Genomic DNA, 17,630 nt, shown 5'->3' with positions numbered 1-17,630 from the left:
CAGAGATACGTCTGCATTTCCAAATGTGCATTTAAAGGAGACATACAATCTAAGGCCGTGTGTGAATTGCGTTAAATAGTTAAATCCGTGTTAAATTTTTGACACTATTGAGGTTAATAAAAAAATTTCAGCTGTATGGATTATTGTTTAAATTTTGTTCTGCCCTTTTTCTGCCATGATACTCCTTTAAAAAAAAAAAACAAAACAAAACCATCTGCAAAAAAATTTAACTCAAATTTAACCAGGTCCCAGAGCCCAATAAATTTTTAACTGCTGAAATTTTTTTATTCACCTCAATAGTGTCAAAAAATTAACACGAATTTAACTATTTAACACACGGCCTAAGAACCACAGATAGAGAGAGTAGATAACGGTGGATTTACATACGTCTGCATTTTCAGATCTGCATTGAAAGGAGACACAGTATTTAAGAACCACAGATGTTGGATAGAGAGAGTAGATGAAAATGCAGACATCTTCACAAATTCAGATTATAGGAAGATTATGGCGAAGACGAACATGTTCGTCTCCATTAGTGTGGTCCACGTTATAAGGCAAAAAAATAAACCATAAAATTCATTACTTCCCCACCCATTATTTTGCTACAGACATCTATACCAACATATGCTGAGAGTTTTAGCTCTCAAAAGTAAAAGAAAGAGGGAGCTCATCAGCTTTGAAATATTAGACTTTGTTACCCTTAATATCTGATTATATCGTAATAGGACTTGGCTTTGAGTTGCAATTTGGCTTAAATATGATAAGCACGCATGCTTCCGACAGCCAAGTTAATGATTTTCATGTTTCTTTGGTTTTGAGTCATTCATATTTCATTGATCAATTCTGTTTTGTTTTAACTTTAAGCAAAAAATACTTACAGACGAATTTAAATGAACAAAAAAATCTTACACACTTAACTAGTGTTTTTTATGAAAGAAAAAACATTTCATGAAAAACTTGACCACTTCGCAACTTAATTCACTTGATAAATTAAAAAAAAGTAATTTACTAGGCATGAGTACCTAGCTAGAACAGCATCTGAGGAAAAACTTTGAGCCTGTTGAGCGCCCACTTACACTTCACCTAAAAAGCTGAAATTTCACGTGAGTAATACAAAACACATATGCAACCAATTTTTGAGTGGGGAACAACGGAAATGTAAAAACCAAAAAATGGGACCACCCTAGTCTCCATTCATACTGCCGGATTTATGCTTGCAGAAAAGTAAAGGGGGATAGATATATACCGGAAAAAATTTTAATTTTTTTTAATTTCTATTTGAAATTTTTGCCGTTTTCATTTCATCTTTTTTAATTGGTATTCATGAATACCAATTAAAAAAGATCTTTTATGGTTGAGATCTTTTATCATTCATAACAGAAAATTCATAGCAGAATAAAAGATTTGGCAGAATAGGCCCAATTAAAAGTTAGATTTGAACCAAACTCATATCGAAATCACGTGAATCAATAGCAAACTGCCCGACAAACAATTTTGGTTCTATAAAGCTTAACAGATGCAATTGTTGCTTCTGTAAAGCATTATAGAAGCAAAATTATTAGTAGGGAGGCTTTAAGCCTGGTATGCAGCTCGCGCTAAATTTTAGCTCCCATACAAATTATCGAAAATTTTAAGCTGAAGCTTAGTACGCTGTTTGCGCTAAATTTTAGCCGAGATAAAATTCCCATACAAGCTATCGATAGTTTGTATGGGATCCATTTTAGCTCAGATAAAATGGATAATTTGTATGGGAGCTAAAATGTAGCGCGAGCTGCATACCAGGCCTTAAAAACAACAACAACAACTATATCTGTATAGATATTTGAAAAATCCAGATAATTATCCAGATTTTACTTTTATCTCAATAAAAACAGTAATGCCAAGGTTCTTAAATTATTATGTTATCGATAATTTATACAGAAAGGCCTGGTACGCTGTTCGAGATAAATTTTAGCTCCTATACAAATTATAGAAAAATTTTATCTGAGCTAAAATGGATCCCATACAATGGATCCAAATCCACAGCGGATTGTAGCCACCTTACTCTGGTCACCCTATGTAAGTAAGTCTTCCATTTTTAGAAAATCAAAACGAACGTTATTTGAATTTTTGAATGATAGTCAACTGCCAATATCAGTAATGCCAAATTACAAGTATTTTGTATTTTTCTTGAAACTTGGCATGTTATTTAGAAATAGAGACATGATGCAGCTGAATGCAGATTTTTCTCCCATAAGAGCCCGTGTTATTTTATTTTGCTGCAGGGAAAAAACTGCACGTCTGTTTCGACCATAAGTATTTTTGATATTTCTGTATAAATTATCGATAACATAATAATTTAAGAAACTTGACGTTACTGTTTTTATCGAGATATAAGTAAAATCTGGATAATTATCTGGATTTTCAAATATCTATACAGAAATAGTTGTTGTTTTTAAAACGTAAATTGTTTTAATTTCAAATATCTCTATGTCGTTTTTTTGTGCAAAAGTCTGGTACGCTTTTCGAGATAAATTTTAGCTCCCATTCAAATTATCGAAAAGTTTTAGCCGAGCTAAAATGGATCCCATACAAATTATCGATAGCTTGTATGGGAATTTTATCTCGGCTAAAATTTAGCGCGAACAGCGTACCAGGCTAAAGGCTTGGTCACACCGGAGGGTACGCGGTAGAGGTACAGGTAACGGTACGGGTATTTGTATGGAAAAAATTCCAAACTGACACATCAACGTTCGGGTGTGGAATTTTTTTAATACAAATATCGTTGCCGCCACCCGTACCGCTACCGCGTACCCTCCGGTGTGGCCAAGCCTTAAAATCTATAATAGAGAAACAAAAAAAACACACCTACTGTTTATTTGATAAACGTGTATGTATATCGTCGATCTGGAATCACTTTTCTTTTTTCGCCGCATACAAAATAAAATGTTTGGCATCATTGTAAATCGGCGCATTTCGCAAAAACAAAAGAAAGACAGTTCAGCAGAAAATTCAACTAGACAGACAGCGAACGTCCGTGCGGTGTAGAGCGCCAGAAAAGTTTTCCAAGTGCACGAAGTTTTTTTTTCACCTCTCGTGTTGTGTGAATTTGATTTTGTTGTAAAATAAATTAATTATTGTCTTCTCTCGATCGACAATAATAAAAAAAAAATTATTAACAATGGCTTTAGTCAGGATTACATCCAGTAAATTGCCAGAAGCACAGGTTTGTTAAAATAATCATAAACCAATAAAAATTCTTATATGTAATAAAATTTTATTGATTGAAAAAAAAAAAAGAATTACAATAAATGAAAAAAGCTTATTTTACTTGAATTAATAATAATCGTTGCCCGCCTTTATGAACTTCTGTGAATACATTACTCATCGGGGTTAACACAGCTCCAATGACAACGGCATGTGGCTCACAGTGATCGAAGTTTAAAGTGCTTCTATGTTTGTGTAAACGTGGAAATTTGTCCATGCGTTGCAAAACCAAGTGAAATTAAAAACCTCATGTTAATTATTCTTCTCATCAAAAAAGCAAGCCAAGGCGCGTAGAATTATGCATTTGTGCTAAAAAAATTCTTGTAGACAGTGATAAGAGGAAAACTATGAAAATGGTCGATTCTTATGTAATATCTTATTCATTGATAATCACGGGTGTTTCTTGATTGAGAAAATGTTATGTAAAGAGTTCTTAACCAATCTAACAAAATAAAGTGTGCCAAAGCTAAGGCATATTAGGAACCTGTTTTAGGTTTTGGGTCAAGAAACCGAAATATTCTCTTCAAAAAAATACCATCAACCGTCCAGAAGACGCGTGATTCCTTTTTTATTACTGTTTTTTCCCTTGAGATACAGGTAGGGAAAAGGGCATTGTTTGTTTCACTTTCGTCTTTGGTTTCTCCAGAATATAAAAACCTCATGGCGTTTTCATATTTTGTTAGAGAAAAGTGTCTACGAGAAAATCCTATCGATTTTTCATAAGAAATTTCATTGTTATGTAACCAAAGGAAAAGGAATTGCATCGGGAGAAGATTCTTAGTACATATCTGTGGAGTTTCCCACAGACAATGCGGAGAACCCTATACTACACTCAGTATTTTTCCACTCCAAGTAAAAGAACCAGGTTTTATTTAGTTATGGTGTTTAGAGTTATAGAGTAGGTATATACCTTCTACCTACTAGTTTTTTCTCCCTTCTTTTTTTGCTTCTTTTGAACTTCTCTGTTTTGGATAGCGTCCAAAAATGTTAAATGGTATTTTTATTTTGGGAATACAATTTTATAGAAAAGCAAAAAAAAAAAAAAAAATTATTATGCTGTTCTTAGCGAGTGGAAGGAGAATGTTTGTTTATTCGCTTGCTTGCTACGATGAGTTACATTGACTTTGGGTTTATGAGGAGGCTCGATATAAAAACAAATACACACCCTCCATCTAATTAGTGGTCTTACGTAAAAGTATTGATTTTTTTCTGTTTAGGGGTTTTTGCATAGTCATATTTTTTTTCCAAGATTTCTTTTGGATCATAAATAAATTGATAAAATATTTTTTTAATTGGACGGTGATTATAATATGGTTGCGGACTTTATTTTATAGGATTGGCTAATCTTTTGATAAGAATGATTTTGTTTAATTACGAAAAAAAATAATCTTCCGCTATAGCTTGTTGTTATATCTATGAAAGATATAATCCACAATGGTTTTTAATTTATTGTTACGTCAGTTTGGGGAATGAAAAACAAAAAAAATTAAAATTTTAAACCTAGCAAATGCGCACATTTATTAAGCCATTAACAGAATACGAAGCGTCTTGTCTTGTTAAATAAAATAGAAGAACAGTAAAAAAAAAAAATATTTATTTTCTTTAAGTATATAGGTACAAAAAAATTACGTGTGCAATCCTCCGTTTTTTTATGCAAGAATCGTGTGTTTTTTATGTTAGTTATAAAATTTTATTTTAGGATTCCAACCGAAATTCAAAAACAAAACAAGTTGAGTTTTTGAACCTCGAGTCTGTTCCAGAATAATTTTAAATTAAATCCGAAAAAAAGATAGATTCAATTGGCCATACTTCGGTTAATTTTCAATTAAAAAATTTAGTGAGCCCACCATTTTGAAGGAAATTTAATGTTCTTTTTTTCTTCAACAAGAATACACAACTAAAAAAGCAAAAAAAAAACTCAAAAAATCGAATTTTTTGATATTTTTTTTATAATTGTTTCGACTGTTTTGGTATGGATTTTTTTTTTCTTCAACTTTTTAAAAACATTATTCTAAAAGGATTCGAAAGGAAATGTATGAAATTACATTAAATCTGATACATCGAAATATAATCTGCTCAGAGCTTTTTTTCGCTTCGCTTAGAGATTTCGTCAAAGCCAAAAAAAAAACGTCAATATCGTTCACTTAAAAAAACAAGTGAAGTTTGCTTTTCTCAGCATTTCGATCGATTTGCTCGGACATTTTATTCGGAGCAAATAGATGAAGCTCAGAGTTTAAAAATTTTGTGCTCTCATGTCTGAACTAAAAAAAACAGATATTTTTGACAGTTCGTGATCTGCTCTGAGTTGAAAAAGAAAAACATCAACTGTTAAAAAGTAGTGAACAATTGAAACTGATGATGAATTTGAAGATTTTGTAGGTATGGGTAGTAAAAGTAATTCGTTGATGCAGTACACTGGGCGAAAACTTACTATATTTCGACAAGTAGATATCTCACTGCAACTGTAAGCCAAAATACACGTATCGTTCCACAATAAATTAAAACGTGTAAAAAAGGGCCAGATTCAATTTCAAGAAACGCTCTCTTGTGCAGGAATAAACAAATGTGTTTTACTTAATTGATTCATTTACCGGGCTAAACGGTACGCCACGAGGCGTAAGATGCATGGTTTTGTACGACAGTAAAAGTTATTCATATATGTAGGTCAGAAATGTACAAATGATTATGAAATTATTTTGCTTTGTGCACAAAAAATATTTGTTTGTCACAACGCCAAGGTAATTCGACAATTTTTAGAAATCTATACCTTTCATACGTGATATTTATAGTCTTGGCACAGTGAAAGTGAAGAGTATTTACAAATGTTAGCAACCTGACAAACCACCTGACAAAAGCGAATACAGACAAAAGAACGGAATTCGTAGGGTCAACTCATGGTATCGTTATTTGTTTGCATTTAAGCGTCGCAGGAAACTGGTTCGGCATTAAAATTTACAATATCTCGATTACCGTTTGATAAATTAACCCTCAATACTAGCCTTCAATAATTCCAATTGAAACAAGTCAACTTTCAAAAATTCAAATCATTATAAATTGTTATTGTTATAAATAACCCAAAAAAAGATTAAAAATCTCTTTTAACTTTTAGTCATTTTTCCTTAATCTGCCCCTTCCTCCTAAAGGGGGAGATAGACCCCTTTCCGTAATAAAAAATGCTTGTATTTGACTCTTCTACAAGAATCCGTTACTATTTTCCACCGCACCAGTTATCGCACTACCCCCTAAAATGAATCATACTGGTTTATTCATTTAAAATGTAAATATTTGAGAAGAAATTATCACAGAATGCAGCTTATTCAGTATTATAATAAAACAGCTGATGCTCATTAACTACATTTTACAGCAAAAAAATCCCTTTAATTGTTCTACTCTTTCCATTTTCCATACATGGAAACTTTATAAAAACTGATAATTCAACTAATGAAAACATTCCCATTAAATCTTAAATTGCATTTTCATCATCATAATACAGACTTCACCAGTAGCACGAACTTCGTGCAATTTATTGCGTTTACAAATTACAGCCTATAGAAACCTTCACCTTAACCAAACAATCGTTTTGTTCTATTTCGTTATTGATTAAATTTGTATTTAATTGCATTTGTAAATCATTCATGTATTTGTTATCGTTTTTCCCATCAGCGGTTAAGGTTATCGATAGTCTAGTAACCGAGAAGCATCTATTTATTTTGTCTCAAACATAATAGTTTGTATTAATCAAATGGAACTAGATCATTTGACGTAGAAAGGAATGATGCAAAGAAAGATTACTTAAGTAAGAGTAATTATTTACTAAATGGGACATTTCTTTTACATGTTCATGTGACAATAAAACAAATTGGTTTTGCGTGTTAACCATTTTATTTAAACTTAAAAAGATGAGGTTACATCTAGCGAAAAAAAACGTATTGCAAAAGTATTTAGTAACCAGTCACGTTTTTTTTTGTTGTAAATTGGTGTTTGTTATATGAGTATAAGGGAATTTTTTGATTAAATGTACTGTTTTTTCTTACCAATTGAAAAATAAATATAAACATACCTGTGCGTCATGTGATAAAAAAAATCACATTTAAAGCTGATTTTATTACTTAAACCATACAAAATTCCACATGTTATGAATGTGTTTTTTGAACTTGGACACACTAATACATTCTAATTGAAGAAACACAAGTTTTGTTCGGTTTATCTTTATTTTTGTTTTGTTTCTTTTAAACATGAAGCTTTATTAATTATTACCTCAGAAGGTTATTTATGTCATTGAAAATAACTTCTAATACGTACAGTATAAGCTCACTGTTAAACAATTTTGATTTCGTGTGTATCCAATGAAATGAAATAAACCGACAGTGTTTGAATAGTTTTTAGATTTATGTAAATATGTTCTTGAACTCTATTGATGGAATTTATTTGCATCTATTCATAGAGACTAGGAAACAAATGCTGATATTTATTTAAAGCCTTGATGGATTTTTTACGTGATTATCCGAGTTCAATTGTAAAGTGAATATTTAAGAAGCGCAGGCAAGGCTTTTGACGCCCAGACAGGTTTGTCAAATTTCACAGAATTTTTTATAACCCTAAGCACAATTTATATGGATCAGAGTATAGAAAGATATGTCTACAATAACAATAGCACAAGATCAATGCTTTGATTTTGTACACTATAATTAAATTCGAATCCAACATACTTATCACCTCAGTAAGTTACACGCACTAACCACTCGTTTGGTTAATTTATAGCAAGTTCAATTTCGTTATTTGTTAAAAAAAGGCTTATGGCTTCACTCGAAACATCTCCCAGTAATTTTGTTTTTATAACCAAAAAAAAAATCTAACTTAAGTTGAAATAAGGCGTAGGTTATAGCGATCAGGAAAATGCATCAGGAATCTACAAAATCTACCTACTCTCTTCTTTTCCTGATTGAAATAAACACGAAAAAATTTTTCGTATGCAGTGAAACACGAAAAATTTGAAACACTTCAAGGTAACGATTTGTTTCAAATGTCAATTAGCTGGCACGAAAAATTAATTTGCATCAGGAAAACAAATAAATACAATTTAAACAAAAAACAATTGTTCCATAGTAAATGTTCTTTTCGAAAAAAATTAATATTTCACAAAATATCTATTTGCAAATTTGTACTGACTCATTTTCCTGATCGCTATAAATCTTTTTTTTTTTTTAAATAGTTTTTGAAAGTTAACATTTTTAACTGAACCTGTGTGCTTAATTTTATGTCTATTTTACAATATTGCAAGATGGCGATACGAGAGCGTTGTGAGAGTCCCGTTGACGATTTTAAAAATTTCCTAACAATGGAATTTGTATCCAAAAATACACAACATTGCGATTCTCGTTGCGTTTAATTTCCAAAAATTAAAAAAAAAGACGTATGAGACGACGATTTCTCAAAAATTAAATTAAATTTTTATTATTATATCGCAAGCAAGTTAGGGCTCAGTTATAGCTATCAGTAAAATCCATCAGTAAAAATTTTGTTTTGCTAATCTGAATACTTTAAACTTTTATTTTGCGCAAAATGGTGATGTAAAAAGTTGAAAATGTATTTCCACTAATAGCGTTTTTGTTTGGTAATTCTTAGAACGGTCCGGGACTGCCCGATCCGTCGACGTTGACGTCTTAAGTGAGAACATGTGTGCGTGATTCTCGTTTTGATTCTGCCTCAAAATTCGGAATCGATTTTGCTCTTCTTTTCAGAATTAGAACTGTCATTGAGTGCCAAACGAACAGTTTCAGAATCGTTCGAATAAATTCCGGATAGTCTCGGACGACCAAACGAAAACGCTATAATATTTTCAAAATAAAACAGTGCATTTCGTCCATTTTATAAATTTGACTGATGTAATATCATTTTACTAAACTTATCATTTAACTGCCAGATTCCAAAGTTGAAAGCTTATTTTAACAATTTTTTTCAAAAAGAAAGGATGCATTTGGTGTTAAATTTTATTTATTTTTTTTTTTAATTCAATTTCAATTTATTTAGAACCATTGTACAAGTAAGACTTAGTCATTATTCACAAATCAATTTTATAAATTTTACTGAACAACTGATTGCCAAAAATCCATTTCGCTTTACAGATGGCGTTTCATTTTTTACTGTTCCGGTATTGCTGATGCAATGATCAGTCAAAAAATTGTTTGGGGAGCGAATGTCAAATAAGCATTTAATTTAATGATGTAAATTTAATGGTTGCTATGAACGCTCATCAATAAAACATTTCAGATTCCTGATGTTTCAATTTTTACTGATAGATATAACGGAGGCCTTAGCGGCCGGTTATAGCTATCAGGAAAACAGTCAGGAAAAAACCGGAAAAGTATAAAAAATTAAACGCCATAAGTAAAATTTCATCTGTAAAATTTATAAAATGGATTTGTAAATAAAATTTAACACCAAATGCATTGCTTCTTTTTGAAAAAATTAGCCGAAATAATTGTTCAACTTATTTCATCAATATTTTGCTCAAAAACAATGCTTTCAATATTCAAAACAAAATGTTTACTGACGGATTTTACTGATAGCTATAACTGAGCCTTTAGCGGACGGTTATAGCGATCAGAAAAAAAAACCGGAACAGTAAAAAAAAAAATGAAACGCCATAAGTAAAATGAAATGGATTTTTGGCAGTCAGCTGTTCAGTAAAATTTATAAAATGCATTTGTAAATAAAATTTAAAACAAAAAGCATTTTGAAAAAAATAGCCGAAATAATTGTTAATACTTATTTCATTAATATTTTTCACAAAAACAATGCTTACAATATTCAAAACAAAATTTCTACTGACGGATTTTACTGATAGCTATAATTGAGCCCTAACTAGATTTAATTGTTAAATATAAATTGCCTTGTATAACATATGAGCTAAAAGCTTCAATCGTTCTACATTATGTTAACAAAAAGGCTCCTTTTTTTATTCCGGGCGTTCCTGGATTTTTAGCGGAAAACGAAAATAATAAAAACAACACATTCAAATGTTTACAAATAATTAACCACTTTGTTATATCAAGAGTTTTATCATTGTTTTTATTTTAACTAAAAACTAAGTGAATTTCAACTCAAAACTAATGGCTGTAACTCTAACTGAGCCGGGGGTTATTTGATTGTTAATTTGTGTAATCTTGACTCGATTATTTAAATGTGCTTTCAAGCAGACGTGTCTTGTGTTTACTTAGCGTCGTGTCGTCTACCTAATAAATATGGTCATGTGAGAATTTTAAAGCTTTTTCGAGTTGGCAACATTAAAATAACTTAAGAAAAAGATAAAATATAATTTTTATATGTGTATGTATGTACATGTGTATGTATGTATGTAAATAATATCTGTGTAGTTGTTATCATAAATGTACGTGATAAAATAAACTATGCGTGTGTGATAAGTGATTTAATAGCACTCTGTTGTACTTTTTTTTTTAAACGTGCATATTTTTGTTTGCACAAAATATCAATTCTTCATTTAAATTTTGTTTTTGCATTTTGTTTTTAATTGAAAAGAAATGTTCTTTCTTTAAGGTTGAAAAGACATTCATTTCATTTCGTTCTATTTTTAAAATTATTTTCATTTTGAAGTAGCTTCTGACGCATTTAAATTCGCAAGATGTATTCTTTTTTATTTTTTGTTGAATTATAAAACATATGTGTGTTATGTAATTCCATTACGTAGACGCCCTTGAATGCTAGATAAAACTGTTTTATGGCAAAAAAATTTGTTTTGATTTTATGATGTTTGGGGTAGAACTAGAAAATAAGTCTTTTTTTTTACTTTATGGTTGTTTGTTGAAAAATATGATGTGATTTTAAATTTTCTTTATAATTGAGGTTTTTATGTTTTTTTTTTTCTAAGAACTTAAAAAATTAAAGTACAAAACAGGTTTCCAATTGAATATTATCTTTTGTCCATTTATCAACTCTCTGGCTTTGTACAGTTGTGTTCAAAATAATAGTAGTGCCTGCAACAAAATAACATTTGTTATATTTACGGTGCTTCTATGGTTAAAAACTTAATTTCTTTGATGTTAAAGTTTGTAACGGTCAATTACTAATAAATGTATCGTAATTTTAAAATGAAAAAGAAGGTGCCAAATAATTTTTCATTGATTTTTGGTTGTTCTTTCGAATTTGACCTGTTCAAAATAATAGTAGTTAAAGTTATTTTTTAGGAATTTAAAAGCGGTTTATAATATTTATTTTTGGTTTAAAAGTAAGTACTCATATAATTTGAATAATTTTTCAACAAAAAAACGATTTGTTTCGGTTTTAATATATTTAAAGTTCGAGGAGCAAAACACTGCAGTTCGGATAACGGAAACTTATACGAAAGCTGCTTGAAGAAGGGAAAACCTACTTGGAAATTCAAGTTCATATTAGGATGCTCCCCTACAATGTTAGCAAATGCAATAAAGTCAACGAAAGACCCGAAACGAGCGGTAGAAAAAGAAAAAAGACCGCCGTAGATGACAGGCGTATTGTCCAGACGAGCAAAGTTGAGCCTTCTGCATCGTTGTTTCACATCCAGAAGGCTTTAAGCCTGGATTGCAGTGCAGTGAACATTCGGAGGCGAATGTTAGACACTAATTAGTACGCTTGAAGTCCACGTGAATCTAGTAGTGACGATTTCTCAAATAAATTAACATTTAAACAAGCTTTGTTACACAATATTGGATTTTAAAATTACTTTTATGAAAATCCATCTATTATTTATTTTTGCAACAGGTAACATGAGTTACTAAATTAATTTAACTAGAGTTACCTAAATATTTTCAAATTTTTCTTCGAAATATTGAACAAATTTTTGGTTTTGTCACTAATTTTAAAAGCTTGTAATTTTGTGTGTATGAATCTTCATTAAAAACTTAATTCTTAATTTCTCAAAAAACTGTAGGACTCTTAAAACTCGTGTCCATTAATTAGAATTTAAGGTTTTAAATTCGCGTTGAGTGCGTTGAACGCTAAGTGTACGACGGACATTACCTACAAACTTTTAATTTTTCTTAGCAAATGCTAAAAATAAAGAAAAATGTTTTACTTAATTATATTCATGGACAATATTTTCGTATCAATTTATATTAAAATTGACAAAAAAAATCTATTTATGTATTGGATATTTTTGTGAATGTAACGGAGTTGCCCTCCTTATATATTTCAGGTGTGATATTTTGCACACCCGTTTCATTTAATTCTAAAATAGCAAAGCAACAAATATTTTACTACCCATATCAAAGTCACGACCAACACAATGGTGATACTATAATTGAGATGACTTAATAAACCACAGCTCAAAGTTCAGCAATCATGTGGTGTTGCTCCGAACAAAAACTTTTAATATTCGTTAAAATAAATTAAAGATGAATCTAATAAAAACAATTTCCTTTACAATCAGATCAAGAAGTAACACACAACTTACTTCATAATTGAATCCCAACTTATCAGTCTAGTTAAGTTGACCGCGAAATTGGCGGAATAAAGTAATGTAATCAAAATTATCTTATCTTTTTGCAATGAATTTGCTTTCCAGACTCTCATTTGTTGTGGTGGCACGAGCGTTCGCCTGGAGAGGCAATGTTCAAATTAATTGAGCTAAATTGTACTTTTTTTGTAGAAGGCAAATTTACGTTTGATTTTAAAATCCAGTTTAAAATTGATTTATTTAATATAGCCTCGCAATTTACTTCAAATCCTGTGTTATATCCTATTCAGATAATATTTTAAATAAGAAAATAGAAATTATCCAAGCTTGTTTTATTTCTATTCGGTGTGTATTTCTTTTAATCATGTATATGGTTTGTCAATGTCAAAGCTTATGAATCATTAATATCTCTATGATGAAGTCACTTAATTATTGTCAAGCGACAAACAAAAATAAATTTCTGTATTCTTAATTTTCGATTAAGTTCAGAGCACGATCATCATTCATACACTCTAGTACACAGTTCAGTGGAAAGCCAATTAAGCTCGTGTCGTTGGTGCTTGAGATTTGTGCATGTCTTCAAATAAGACCGACGTCAAATTGAAGATATCTCATGAATTTCATAAACATATATGCACAAAACGGGTTTCTTAATAGAACTGCATGCTTTCTTTCCTACGAGAGGAAAAACTAAGTGGACAAAATTACTACATGGAGGCTATCATTAGCGTAGTTGTTAGCAACGGGGTGTCGTGTAATAATATCATTGAATCATTTTGATAAAAATATTTACAGAACATGCGACATGGATTTACAAAATTTTTAAATTCAAATACTAAATACGTAATACCGGGGCTTTTGTTCTGTTGTGTGATGTCACTTAATTTTGTTTTTTTTTTTTTTGAAATACCGATTTGTCAAATTGAGGAGGAAGCGCTGTTCCGGTTGTCCACCTGGCCCTCAACGCTTTCAGCTCGAATTTATAATATTCAATTCTAAAGTACGATTACCTCAATATTATTCAAAAAACGAGTTTTAGGCGATTGGAGATCGTTATTTAAGGAATTGGAATGCACTTTTGAAATTAATTTCAATTATATTTAAACAACGAGTTTTAGATAGTTGGAGATCGCTGCTAAACGAATTAATTAAAAAGTTTACATATAGTGCCGTCGTTTTTTATAATTAATTTGTTAAATTCGCGTTGAGTGCGTTGAAGGCTAGGTGTACGACAATCTGCATATGTATCAACGGAGCTCTCCGTTCGACACTTTCTGCCGCGTTAGATATATTACTCAATATCCCAGCCCTCGATGTTTTTAGCAAACAAGTGGGCGCAAGCACAACTGTTCGTCTCGAAGCCATATTCCAAAGGACCAACAACTTTACTGGCCACACAAATATTACCAATTCATTCGGAATCTATAGCCACTCTGACTAAACCACCCCACAATGGTTTTGTGCAACAACTATGGAGTCACCATTCCAAACAGATCGGCATGGCACCCTGATGAATTTCTCAGAGATGAATCCATTCATTCCTGCACAGACAGATAAAAAACTAATGATGGAGTGGGTGGCGTCTTTTCTCTATTGGATGGACTCACTTTTGCCTCTTCTTCTTAATTTCATAACCTCTACGACCTACAGATTTAACTCTACATTACTGACATGACATACATTATATAACAAATTCTCGCTATCCCCGAAAATAAAAACTGTCTAATGTTCAAAAACTGCGCTGTTTTATTATACAGATAATCTAAAACTGCCTAATACAAACAAAAAACAAATAAAACTTCTGGCTCACGGCTAGTGATTGTTAATCATGTGATATGATAGAATAGTGGGGAATTTCTACTGCGAAAATTATCCACAGTCACACTTTTAATGATAGCAAAAAGTCTTATCTTTACTTAGTGATTTTATGAATAATGAATTAAAGCTTTTAAATTATATATTTCATTTGGGTTTTTGTCATTTATTTTCAATTTTCTTATTCTGCCTGAGTTTACTAATTTTGGTTTTTGTAATTTATATTTTCTTACAGAAACTTAATTCAGTGCTAGCATCATACGTCCGTTTTCTTTCGGGTGATGCCAGCCTTCGTCAAGTACTTGAGGCTAAAATCCCAAAGGAACAAGAACGAGTCAAAAACTTCAGGAAACAACATGGAAACACCAAAGTTGGTGAAACCACCATCGATATGGTAAGTTAACGGGAATAAATTTATCAATGAAACATATAATTCTATAAATAATTAAACCCTACGAGGGAATGAAATTTTTTAACTAAAGTAAGTTTTGTCTATTTATATAGATGTACGGTGGTATGCGAGGTATTAAGGGTCTTGTTTGCGAAACCTCAGTTTTGGACGCTGATGAAGGTATCCGTTTCCGTGGTTTGTCTATTCCTGAATGTCAAAAAGTCCTGCCCAAGGCTCCCAACGGTGCGGAACCACTGCCCGAAGGTCTGTTCTGGTTGTTGCTTACCGGTGAAGTTCCAACTCAACAACAAGTGCAAGGTCTTTCTGCTGAATGGGCTGAGCGTGCCGCTCTGCCCCAGCATGTTGTAACTATGCTTAATAACATGCCATCGACATTACATCCAATGTCCCAATTGGCTTGCGCCGTCACTGCTCTGAATCATGACAGCAAATTTGCTAAGGCTTATTCAGATGTATGTAATTTTAAAAACGAAATTCTAATTTAAAGAAAATACTATAAACATTTTTTTAGGGAGTTCATAAAACCAAGTACTGGGAATACGTCTACGAGGACAGCATGGATTTGATTGCCAAACTGCCAGTTGTTGCTGCTACTATTTATTGCAACACATACAGAGGAGGAAAGGGCTCCAAGTCCATTGATCCCAGCTTGGATTGGTCTGCTAACTTTGTTAAGATGTTGGGTTACGATAATCCCGAATTCACCGAACTCATGCGTCTTTACCTGACCATTCACAGGTAAAATAAAAACTAAATCGAATCGTTAATAATTGCAACTACATCATTGATTTAAATTTTTTAAACCTTAGTGATCACGAAGGTGGCAACGTTTCTGCCCACACTGTGCATTTGGTTGGATCAGCCTTGAGTGATCCATACCTATCGTTCGCTGCTGGTATGAATGGTTTGGCTGGTCCACTCCATGGTTTGGCCAATCAGGAAGTACTTGTTTGGTTGATGAAACTCTCACAACAAGTTGGAAAGACCCCAACTGAACAAGAACTCAAAGATTTCATCTGGAAGACACTCAAATCAGGACAGGTTAATAATAACCCCTAAAGCTTGGATTTGTTTAACTAAAAACTGTTTTCACTTAAGGTTGTTCCTGGATATGGTCATGCTGTCCTTCGTAAAACAGATCCCCGTTACACCTGCCAGCGCGAGTTCGCCCTCAAACATCTGCCTAATGATGAACTCTTCCAATTGGTGTCGAAAGTCTACAAGGTTGTGCCACCAATTCTAACTGAACTTGGCAAGGTTAAGAACCCATGGCCAAATGTAGATGCTCACTCCGGTGTTCTCCTCCAATACTACGGCATGAAGGAAATGAACTACTACACTGTCCTCTTCGGTGTGTCCCGTGCCCTTGGTGTTTTGGCTTCCCTCGTGTGGGATCGTGCTCTTGGCTTACCAATTGAACGACCAAAATCCCTCTCCACCGACGCTCTAATGAAGGCTGTTCAAAAGTAAATCAGCAATAAAACGACCCTAATAACCTCACGCTCATCATCCCCCTCCTAGTTCAATCTAAATTATATTTAAATAATTTAAATAGGTATACATAGTTCTACATCCTAGTATGTATAGCGAACGTGAATCAAAAACCAAATTCTTAAAATGCTAAGCCAACTAAAGTGTTACATAAAAAAGTATTTAGCTTCTTAATGTTGCATTTTATCAGAACATACTGTACTGATGTGAAAACAAAAATTACATAACAAGCATTGTTCATCCAACTTTAAGATTAAAATTAGAGTTTAGAGAATCTAATAAGAACCTCTAGATTCAGCTGACTGTAAAACATTTTGTTGCTATAATTTTTCCTTGCAAAAATATTTTTATTTTTTTTTTGGGTACACATAACAATTAAGTCTAAAGTGAGGTAATTGAGTTATGATCACATTGCAACCTATTTTTATTGAGTATGATTTCTTGCGGATAATCGAAGCTTTAATAAATTTTACTTAATTAATATTTAATTTATTTTAGAGAGGATATATTTAAACAAAACAAATAAAAAGTCAGCATAAGCAATGTTGTGAGTGTAATTGAATATCAGGAACATAAATTCGATAAGTCAATAAAAGTTGTATTAGACTATTATTTAAATTAAATAAAAAACAGTCAAAAGTTAAAAATCTTGTTTTATTCAAATTTATTGTTTTGTTTATAATATAAAAATAAACAAAACAATGCAAATTATTCATTGTTTATGTTGTTGTTCCTTGTCTTGTTTTATTATTTGGAAAACACATTTTTTTTTAAACACTGTCAGTATGTCTGTATAAGGAGCTACAGCCTAAACGAATGGACCGATTAACATCAAAATTGGCATGTGGCATGGGTTTTTAGAATTGATTTTTTGGGACCAAAATAACGATACCTGTCATATGAAAATTTCGGAAAGTACAGATTTTAACGAACAAATTACCCACCGATTTTTTGAAAAAAGCTTATATTTTGAGACGTGAATTTTCGATTGAAAATTAGGGTGGTTTTTTTGATATTAAGTCAAAATAAGGTTCAAAAATTAATATTTTAAATCAAATAAATTACTGTGTATTTGAGGCGTAATAAGGTAGGTTTTCACCAAATTTCGTAGAAAAAAAACATCTTTTTGAAAAAGATAAAAATAAAAAACCAAAAACTCGTTTTTTTAAATTTTTCATATAGATTTTGAGGTTATGTGAAAAAATTGTAAATGGG

General features: G+C 31.7%; 1 protein-coding gene across 1 annotated transcript; it reads left to right on the top strand.

The window, feature by feature from the left end:
- The first annotated feature begins 2,985 nt into the window (after window positions 1–2,985).
- Window positions 2,986–17,062, top strand: LOC129909121 (probable citrate synthase, mitochondrial). The gene is made up of 6 exons (XM_055986092.1): window positions 2,986–3,205; window positions 14,748–14,906; window positions 15,017–15,376; window positions 15,436–15,662; window positions 15,734–15,965; window positions 16,023–17,062. Exons 1-6 carry the CDS (start codon window positions 3,161–3,163, stop codon window positions 16,392–16,394), a joined length of 1,395 nt encoding a protein of 464 aa, XP_055842067.1. The 5' UTR covers window positions 2,986–3,160; the 3' UTR covers window positions 16,395–17,062.
- Window positions 17,063–17,630: the final 568 nt, after the last annotated feature.

Source organism: Episyrphus balteatus, chromosome 2 (assembly GCF_945859705.1).
Source record: "Episyrphus balteatus chromosome 2, idEpiBalt1.1, whole genome shotgun sequence".
Classification (NCBI taxonomy): Eukaryota; Metazoa; Arthropoda; class Insecta; order Diptera; family Syrphidae; genus Episyrphus; species Episyrphus balteatus.
Note: the sequence above shows the minus strand (reverse complement) of the source record. Positions and strands in the feature narration are given on the sequence as shown.